Source organism: Saccostrea cucullata, unplaced genomic scaffold, assembly GCF_032062105.1.
Source record: "Saccostrea cucullata isolate Sc308-1 unplaced genomic scaffold, CSIRO_AGI_Scuc_v1 ctg5049, whole genome shotgun sequence".
NCBI classification, from domain to species: domain Eukaryota; kingdom Metazoa; phylum Mollusca; class Bivalvia; order Ostreida; family Ostreidae; genus Saccostrea; species Saccostrea cuccullata.
In genome coordinates this window covers 3,185-14,303 of record NW_026935199.1, presented here as the reverse complement: position 1 = coordinate 14,303, position 11,119 = coordinate 3,185, and the positions used below count along the sequence as shown (strand labels likewise).

Here is an 11,119-nt window from a genome sequence, read left to right as displayed (position 1 = left end):
AAATAAATAATAATTTTAACATGAACTGTTATAATAATTTTTTTTTTGTTTAATTAAAATCATTTTGTCACGGCTTCGCCAGGAAAGCGGTCGTTGTTATAGTGCGCGGATAACGATATTATTTTGATGATGTCTGCTTTAATTAATGCAAAGTTTGCTGAAAAAATAATTATACGGCATGAATTGTGAACGTTTCATTAACAATGATGCCATAAACGATGAATTTATTCAGGAATTCATTTTACGTACTTTCGGCAATAAATCATGACGATCGATCCAGCTTGTTTATTTTTCAATATATACATTTGTGGTATCTTTCCATTATATAAACATACAGAGAGAAAATATCTTCAATTCTGTATGAAGTTTGTCAAAGGGCAAAGGTCAATACATGGCCCAATCACACGGCGCAATAATATCTACCTGTACATAAATACAAAAAATGACTTGCTCTAGGGACTTGCTTTTCATGTATAAAATGAACAAAATAAGCAAGTAAAATAACTGTTTTAGTTTACAAAGTAAACATGTACTTCATACATTTTTTGGCGATCGATTTAACCTGTGTTCATAGAAACTGATAGAAACTAGACTTTGTTTACACGTTTTATGTCACTTTTGTCAGCTGCACAATCTCTAACGTTTTATCCTTATTTTTGGTAGACCTTAAGTTAAATCTTCATGATATAGATTGAAACTATAATTTTTCATGAGATTCTACTAAATAAATATGTAAATCTGATGGAAAAACCCAAGCATTGCAATCACGCCACGAACAGCTGACAAACACCTCGATCGGCGATGTCGTAGTTCGTCAGTGTCTCCGAGTCCGAGTTTACATCATAAATATGCCTTTAGTTACAGAAATCGTAGATTGAATGTTTTTGATCAAATTTAATAGACCTACTTGATTGCAAATTAACTGACTCGGACAAGTGTCTCCATCCATCGGATCCATCCATCCCTTTCATTTTCAGGCGACCGAAATTCCTCCAACTTTTTATATCAATCTTAGGATGTGTTTCGTGTGCCTTTTCAGCATTGATTTTCAATTTTCACAAACAGAAAATTCCCAAACAACAATCTATTCACTATTACTGATCACAAGTAGCCTTTAACAAAATATCCCCTTCGAAATAGAATTCTTAGCCTGATGAATTCGAAGCGTAACCGCCTTTCAAGCCGATTTACACCTTGCGTACTTTTGACGAAAAACTACGGCGACCGGTTAGTGTAATATTCATATCCGAATATATTTAATTTAATATTAATTGTCCATCTCAAATGTATATATAAGTAATAAATAACAAGTTTATAAACTTCAATGGGAATTGAAGTGGATCGGTACGTGATCAAATCTTCTGAGAAGGCCTTCGGCCTTCACAGGATTTGATCACGTGACCGACCCACTTCAATTCCCATTGAAGTTTATAAACTTGTTATTTATTTCTTAAATATCAGACGTGCAGATTTACAAAATATTAAATACACATGACTTGTCTTTATTTCATTACTGCACATTTTGTTTTAGTGAAATTGTACATAAAAAAATACTGGAAGTATTTTCAATCAAAAATATGTCTTTATACATGTACATTTTATTATAAGAATAGAAATGCTTAAATGGTATTTCTAAGAACGGTAACTCCACTTCTTGTTTTCTAAAAAGATGGGAAATTCGATTCATCGCCAAATTCGTTATACCGCCATGATTTCTAAATTACAAAAGGTGGCGGTTTATCGAGAATTAACTGTACTTCAATCAAAAACCTTTATATGCATGTTTCACTGTAATTTTCAATTTTTCATTATAACAATGGAAGTTCATGGTCAGGCATTTAGACTAGACTAATACTAGGGCTGTGTATTGAGCAAAAACTTTTGATACGATACAATACAATATTTTTTAAAGCGATATGCGATATATTGGATTCTTAAACAAGTCCATGAAAAAAGGCTTATTAATCATTTAATGTATGGATTTCATAAAAAATTTAGTGTTTTATTACCCATTTCAAAGTTCTTATCCAATAGTCAGTAAATAAAACACTTCCAATCGAAACTTTTAATGACTGTAAAATCAACTTGTAAAAATAAAATTGTTATATATTTCATAATAACTATAAAAATTGTGTTATTTCTTTTATAAATCTATAATTATTGATCAGTTTTAATTCAAAAAAGTGAAATACAATATTTGCTGATAAAAATTACCATCTTTTTAGCAGGATTAGAAGAAAAACTGCTTGTCCGATACGTATTGGAAGTTATTTTTCGATACAATATTTTTCTTGAATTTCGATACGTATCGATATATTGATACAGCCCTAACTAATACAGAAGTCAGCAATTTTATTATATACCTAACGTGTATTGCTCAATTTTACTGTAGAATTAACACAATCACGTGACGTCGTGATCCGACTTTCCGGATCACCACACAGTGGTTTTCTGAATCCATATCACCACTCTCTGAAACTGATGACGTAGTACACAAAAACATGACGTTATTTTTCTTGTGCGATAAAAAGTCCCTTGTTATTATGCTTTGTTTTATGGATAAATGTTATATAATTGATCTCTAAAGTTTTCTTTTGCTATATTTTGCTAGTTATAAGGGGGTATATAATAAATTTATCATTATAACAGTAAGTTGATCCAAAGAGTCGTATCACGTCGCGTTGACAGGCACGGATCATCAGATCAAACTTGATGCTTCGCGTCTCGTTAGATCTGATGATCAGCGCCTGTCAACTCAGCGTGATATGACCCTTAGGATCAAGTTACTGTTATAATAATATATATTTATCAATTACTGAATGAAGCAAAAATAAATGAGAAAAGTGCTTTAATAATTCCTACCAGTGAGCTAAGAGACCAGGCCCCAGGATCATGAAACAGACTTAGACGTAAGTCAAATTTTCAATCGTCTGTAAAATTAAATATTTAATAATCTCAAAATTTGCAAATAACAACACTTTTGTGAATCAATATTGAAACATATTTTAAGTTTGATCTGCTTGACCTCCACGACATTTAATTATGATACAAAGATTTTGACTTAAGCCTAAGATGTTTCATGATCTGGGGACCAGATATATTGAAAGTTTTTTTTTTTATTTCCCTATTCTTCCAAGTAAGTCTAAAGAGCTTGTACTGGTTGTAAGTAATGTATGTCTTGGGACAAATTGTTTTGCAATAGGTTCTTCTAACCAATATTGCATGTAGGGATACAACATTCCAGACTCCCATGTTCAGATACAGCATCTGCATGCATTGTGACATATATTCCTGCCAATTTCCTGGATAAATAATTAAATATACAAGTCTCATAAGTAGAATTTTAATTACAAATGAATACATACCATACTATAACAATTATTTTGAACCTTTGTGAGAATGATACACAAATTGATTTGTACGTAGAAATATCGAATTATCCCCCCCCCCCCCCAATTCTGACATATGGTATTATTTGTTTACTTTTACATTTTGGGTTTAATATATAACATTTTATATATGTAATAATAAAAACAAATATATAAAATATGTAATAATAAATTTTTACAATTGATACACAACTTCTATGAATAACTTAATATTCTTATTTGTTAAGAATTCAATACAAAAAGATTTTATAACCAATACAAAATATTGTGTCACATATGACATATCATTTAGTGGTTCATATATTGTGGTATGTATTGATATAGAATAAGTAGTATCATTCTAGCCCTAGACCTTACCTGGGCCAAATTTATATTTTCATGTCCCGCTTTGAAGAAGGGAAGGCATATTGCTTTGCTGCTGTCTGTAGAGGTCTTTCTATCTGTCGGTCCACCATCAATTTCCGTTCATTTTCTTTGCAGAGGTTGCACATATTGAAATGAAATTTTGTATACAGATTTATCATAACAATATCTAGGCCAAGTTATATTTTGGGTTGGATCGGGACATTTTGGACAGAGTTATGCCCCTTGGACTTAGAAAAAATCAAATTATTTGCAGTTTCTGTTCATATTCTTTGCAGAGGTTACACATATTGAAATGAAATTTGGTATTCAGCTTTATCATAAGAATATCTAGGTCAAGTACTGGGTACAATCGAGCCATTTTGGATAGAGTTATGCCCCTTGGACTTAGAAAAATTCCAATTATATGTGGGATGTGGGCATAAGTGTTTTCAACCATCTCTTGTTTATATCAATGATTGCATCTATATTTTCTTGATCTTTGAATGACTCTGATAATGAAGTAGCTTATTGGATATTTATTTGGTCGTAGACTTTATTTTTATACTTTTCCTTTCAGATTTGCATGATATCTATATAATGGGAGAAGCTGCATCAGCCTCATCCAACAGTGCACAGTACTCACAGCTTCAATTGTCAGGTAAGGGTCAGAATGGGCCAGATAGAAACTGTATTGTCCCATGTCCTTTACAAAGTAAGATTTTTATGAAGCAATTTATTGGACAAGTGGGTTTGAGGGGATGGAAATATAAGTTGTTGTATACTTTTAAACTTTTTACAAAAAATGATATATATCCATCCTAATAGAAGTCTTAGGAGTGTATTTCTTTTCACAAAAATTCTTAAGAGACTTTTAAGTGTCAAGTTGTAATAACTTTACAAGGCCCAATCCTCTTGTAAGTATTTTAAACCTGATTTCATATAAAGTATCGTTGATAAAATCAAAATACAGGTAAACTTCGGTATCTCGACATTGGATATGTTGACAACCTGGGATATGTCGACGTCCGTCCACGGTCCCAGCATTATTTACTATATAAATGATTTGCAAAAACTCTGATATGTCGACCTCGGTAATGTCGACTACCCCTCTTATCTCGACGTATTTCAAAGTCCCAAGAGCAAAATTTACCTGGTATATGTCGACATCGGTGCAATTTTCTGCTCTACTTAACCTAATGAATTGTTTGTCAGCTAGTCGCTCATCATGCACGGACGACTCCGTGTATCTCGACGTCGTCAGAAATTCACACCTTTCACACCCAGGCATGCTCTGTAAAAATGTGTTTGAAGAGGAATCTCAAGCCCCCTCGGTGTCTCTAATATGTTAATTGTTTAATGTTCAGCTTGGGTAATTATCATTGATAAATCTTCTCAATTCTGCCTAAATGTACAACCGTTTATTTGTGTCGAAATCTAACAAAGCTTAAACATTTTAAAAAAAAAAGTAACTAAATAACAATGAACAATATATACATTGAATTCAATTAAACTTAAAAATTGTGGTAAAAATGCATTCAACATGAATCAATTAAACTTACGATATGCATGACTATATTGCATCAGCCGTAATATGGATCATTAAGTTTGTTAAATGTGCAATTCCAATTAAGTTTTGGTTTGAAAATGAAATGAAAATGAATGATGAATGATTATGAAATAAAAAAAAAAAAGTGAAATGAAATAATTTTAAAAAAATAAATATACGCATTAATTTTTTTTCCGTATCTCGGAAGTCGATTTTGTACGGTTCCGGTTTGTACTTTATAAAGCGCATTTCGTATCCTGTTCTGACATAGCTATTGGCACATGGATCGAATGCTGGATGGAAAACGGTTTTTAATAAAATGAGATTTCGATAAAAAAAGAAAGCATTTTATAAATAACATTTGTGAATAACTTCTTAGATTTTCTAATAAATGTAGAGGGATAGCTGAAGCAAACGAGCTACAGTCTAATTGAAGACATATAGGTACCTGTAGTTACACGTCTGTTCAGTTTAGCTCATTGGTTTTACTATGCAGTAAAATTAAGGACGTCAAGTCTCAACTCTGATATCTCGACACCTTGGATATCTTGACATTTTCCGACTGTCCCATCGATGTCGAGATAACAAAGTTTACCTGTACGTGTTTACTTGAGAATTTTAATGCAATCTACGAGTATAATACTAAGTAGTATATATATTTTTCCACAAGTTAATATGGTTGGAAATTTGAAGGAAATATACTTCTAAATATTTATGATAGCAGTTTCACTTAAGATTTTCTTACTATACACTTTTACACCAGACTTGTGATTATGATGTCAAATTTCAGACTTTGTTTTTTGAGGCTGTTCAAAGATCCCTTTCCCAATTCAGAAGCATTACCTATTTTTCCAATTGAATATGTTTATTTTCATTTCCTCAAGAATTAAAAGCACATATAGTAGATATATAATCATGATAATAACTAAAAACTTGTTTTTCAATATACCTCTGAATAGAAAAAGAGATTTAATTGTTCGCAAACACCAGGGATCCACTGTATACTGATTTTCATAAATTCTCTAAATATTATGAATTTTCACAATATTATTGGCGTTGGTTTTATTCCCTAAAAATGGTTTGAGAACTTTGCAATGGGAGTGATAATGAGAGTAAAAGAGAGTGTGTTCCTGCTCTCTTGATCTGTAGTGGTAATGAAAAAGAGAGGGAGGGTGATATAATTTGGGCAATATTGTACTTACTTGATTTCCAAACCAAAAAAAATAACACTTGTTATTTTTTAATATCAATCTAATTTTTTTATTGAGGATTATTTCAATCATTCAATGAGGCAGGCATCAATTCCAATTAAAACATTGACAAACAGATGTGACAAATGTTCCTGATTGGTCCAGTCAAATATGAAAATTCATATTAGCTTGTAAGCTTATAAATGTATATTATAATTTACTAGAATCTGACTATGATTATATATTGTCCAATCTTATTATTTGGATCTAGAGGGGGGGAGGAGAACACCTTAGATTAAGTACCAATAGTTGTTACTTGTATGGGTAAGAGAACTATAGACTAATACATGTAGTATTGATAGATACACGTGTACAGAAATAACAACATAGTAAACAGTACCTCCTCAGTCTTATAACTGACACCAGGAAGATAAGGAAGTCAGTCTGCCTCCAAGGTTAACAGCATTGTTATAACACCCAGGTAACCAGGAAGTACAGGACTCCAGAATATTTTACTCAGAACTAAACAGGATGTTACAGGTGTAAAAGGAATCGGACATTCATATAATAATGACCAACACTAGACTTTTGTCAAGTGCTTTGTGTGTGTATTATATACTGCCTTATAAAAAAAAAGATAGAAGATTGTTAATTTATTCATTCCTATCCATATATATTTTTCATTGACAAGAATTTTTGCCTTCATGTAACCCAATTAAGTGTGTGGGTGGATGAATGGGGGGGGGGGTTTGTATGGATGAATTTCCTCTTTGAATTTTCAACCAGATGTCACTATTTTCCCAACTTGAACATGTTGAAATGTCCAAGCCCTAAACATCAGGATCTTAAAAATAATTTAATCATTGTATTCTGGTTTAGGAAAATGTTTGATTCCTTTTTTGTACTACATATTGTTAAAAGATATAAGGCAAAATCCAAAGTTCAAGCACCTTTATTAATGTACTTGTAACTGCAATTCTTATGTATGTCTCTGGAAATGCTAACTAAAGGTGATATTAAGGACATTGGCAAAGTTTCTGGTTTTCGTATAGGATTTTTCAAGATTTTTTGAACAGGTTTAATGGTACCAAACATATTCAATTCAGGTCCTTTTTACCCATCGAGCCAGCCTTCCTTTATAGATTTTGTCAAATCAATGTTTTTACAATTTTCAATGCATTTCCTATGTAAAATGTTGAAAAAATGGCCCTATATTATTTTCAACCATACGTTTTCTCCAAAACTCATGTATTTTATAAGGTTTATACATTAAATACATTGTTGAAACCTTATTTCCGATGACATGCATATACTTTGGCTGAAAATGAAAATATTGAAACAAAACACAGAAATACTAGCACTGTTTTTAATTTTGAGTTACTTCCCTTCACTTCTAATCAATATTCATTATGATCAAGAGACTGGTTGTTTGTTTCTATTCTATAATTTACTTCATTGGAAGCGAACTGTCATAAAACATTTTAAGAAAGATTTATAGTAACTTTTAATGGTGTCTCATTCACACAATCTATAGAATCGTTCTCATTCGGTCTACCTGGCTATCACCACTTTCAGCAAAATTAATTCACATCTTTGCACTTCCCAGCATTCAAGTACCTAAATTAAAATGACGGCCTGTTGACTGTCTGCCCCCTCAGCACAATGTAAACAAACCCACCGCTGCTTTTCTTTTATTACAGTAGAGTTGAATATATCCCATAAAAAACACACGTGCTTTTGTTTACTTCTCAGTCTGTAACCTATGCTTTATTGGTTTTCAGCGCCTAGAGAATTCCATACGGGAGATCACTCTCAATGACTTTTTTCATAAGTGAGAAAACCAATGTATAAACCTTTTTTCTCCGGAAACCCTGCGTTGCCAATGACCTTAATAATGTGATAAGAACTTCAATATTAAATTCTAGATACCTTTTGATGGTTTTGTAACCATTATTTCATAAAGTTTCCTGGTGCTTGTAATTATTTAACAGAATGAAATGCACTGAAATTTGTTTATTTTAATCAGTGGGGAATTTTTGTTTTCATTAATTCGGGTAACCTTTAAATGACTGCAGTGATGCATATACTTATAGTGTTTATATGAACTTTAAAGATTTTTTATGAAATTATGAAAGAAATGAATCCTAAATCTTCACCCCTGCAGGGCTCTACATTAACTTTTTTTCCTACTTGTCCATTCGGACAAGTGACAAAGAAATTTACTTGTCCGAACCTTAATTTCACTTGTCCGAAAAATTTCAATGAAGATTTTATTCAATTACTTTAAATAAAGTTGATTATATACTATATGTTCTTAATTTAATTGTGATCTAATTGAATAATACAACAAAGACATAAAACAAAATTTTATTAAGACTTCCTGTCCTGAAAACAACATAAAAGTGAATCTGTCAACATTGCATTAAAGTGCATAAACATTTATTCGCTGTCACTTTCGTCTGGGCCTCTAAAGTCAAAAGGATTAAATCCTGGTCGTTTAGCTCTCCCTGCATTCCACCACTTGTCTAGCACCCTAGTGCTGTTGAACTCTTCCAATGGACACCCTTCTATAGAGATAAACATGAGCATTCTCAGCATTGATGGCGTCAGTGAGCTTCTCCAGTCCGACTTGACACGCTTCATGCATGAGAATCCTCTTTCACAGGCTGCTGAGGAAATTGGAAACACCAAGAGGATCTCAACTAGCATAAGATAATTTTGAAATCTTTGTGACAAATCTGCTGCTTGGAAGTAATTTTCAATTGGTGTTGTGTTGTGACCATAAACATGGGCTTTGAAGGCCTTAAATTCATCTCCTACAACAGCAACATCACACTCTGCATTTTGTAGAATACCACCAAAATGCTGCATCAATAGATTAAGTTCTTCTATAGCAAAGAGAGCTAATCCCTCCCTAGTTTTTGGATACTCAGTGAGATCTAACAGTGTTGCAGCTGCTTTCAAGATGGGGTCCTTTTCCATTGGTGCAAACCTTTTATCAATTGCATCAATGAGAACATTGATTACTTCTTCTCTTTTTGCTCTGTAACTTTCTTGGGGGTTGACATTTTGCAAAGTAATGTTGTGATACACATCTCCATTAACCTCTCCAATAAATTTGCTTAACTCTTCACCATTTGTTTGTTTTAATTCAATGAGAGAGAAATGTAACACAGTGATTGCTTCTAAGAACTGAGAAAGAGTGGTGCTGTCCCTCTGTACTTTGAGACTTAGCACACTCAAGGTTTTGAGTACATCTAGCAAGAAGAAAGACATGTACAAGAATTGGTAGTCCTTCAACTTTTTGCTAATATTGGTTGCCCTCCCTTGGACCTCAGCATTTCCAATTCTTCCACCTCTAATGTGATCAAAATGAGTAATAATAACTGTAAAATTCTTCAGAAGGACTGCAAGTGCTTTCTGCACATGAGGTAGCCACCTTGTTCCATGTAAATTTGTTGGCTTTAAAACCTTTTCTTCTAAGGCATCTGCAATAATCCTCAATTCTCTTAGAGCCTTTGGTGAATAATGGTACTGTTTGTAGGTATTTGTCAAAATATCTTGAATATCCTTCATAATTTTTTGACTTTTAATTGCATTATTGGCAGCAAGCTCCAACCTGTGGGCAATACAGTGAACAATGACTAGATGGGGGACATCATTTTTCAGTAATGCAGCGACTCCACCCTTTGAGCCAAGATTTACGGAGGCCCCATCTGATCCAAACCCAACAAGATATGTTTTCCAGTTTTCTAATTCTGCCCTCTCAAATGATTGATCAATACAATTCAAAATTCCCTTAGCATCAGCATTTTGGATGTCTTCAATGCTTAGGTAGTGGTTTTCAGGAACCCCATTGTTTACAAACCTTACATATACAAGTTCGTTTTCTGTTACTGATGAATCTGTAGCACCATCAATCAGAATAGAAAAAAATTTCTTCCCTGCCATCTTCTGCACCGATCTTTCATACATTTCTTCATAGATGTACTTTACAAACCTGGTTAGATATGTTAACTATTGTGTTACAAAGCCAAAGAGAAAAGCAATTTTAAAGCTGAAATTTGCAATATTCAATAATCATGATAATAATTTATTTAAAAAAAAAAAACAAGCAAAGCCACACATAGGACTAGGCAATGTAATATTACTAGTCTAATACTAGAGTAGACTACCAATTATTTATAGTGAAGTATTATATTTAGATGAAATTATTAATCTGAGTGAACATGCATATGGATATGATAATATATTAAAGAATAGATGAATGATATATAATTAATTTTATTTTCAAGATAAGTTAGTAGGTCTACCTTCTGCAAGCATTGTCTGATCTATAAAATCCCCCAATATCAAGGCCATTTTTTTCTTGCAGTTTAATGAGGGTTGGGTATGATGTAAAGGGCATTTCCTCTATACATACAAAGTAAGCAGTATTGAATAGCTTTCTAATTTGCTCTTCAATATTACTGTCCATTTTTCTAACACATTCAACAATTGGGCCTACAAGATTGCTGCCTTGGGATTCTTCACGCTTCAATTTTACTGCCTGCCTTTCAGCACATTTTATATGTGCTTGACTTTTCCAGTGGGAAGTTAACGTGTCTTTCCTGAATGCATTTGTTCCAAGAAACATGGAACATGATTTA

At 32.7% G+C, this 11,119-nt stretch overlaps 1 protein-coding gene across 1 annotated transcript; it reads right to left on the bottom strand.

Annotated features, from left to right (window-relative positions):
• Positions 1–8,640: 8,640 nt before the first annotated feature.
• On the bottom strand, positions 8,641–10,692 carry LOC134242234 (zinc finger protein 862-like). Its single transcript, XM_062724318.1, has one exon. The coding sequence runs from the start codon at positions 10,443–10,445 to the stop codon at positions 8,910–8,912; it is 1,536 nt and encodes a 511-aa protein (XP_062580302.1). The 5' UTR covers positions 10,446–10,692; the 3' UTR covers positions 8,641–8,909.
• Between the last annotated feature and the right edge of the window lie 427 nt (positions 10,693–11,119).

Excerpts from the sequence above, each read along its gene's own strand:
- LOC134242234 (XM_062724318.1), bottom strand. The coding sequence starts at position 10,445 with ATGTATGAAAGATCGGTGCAGAAGATGGCAGGGAAGAAATTTTTTTCT.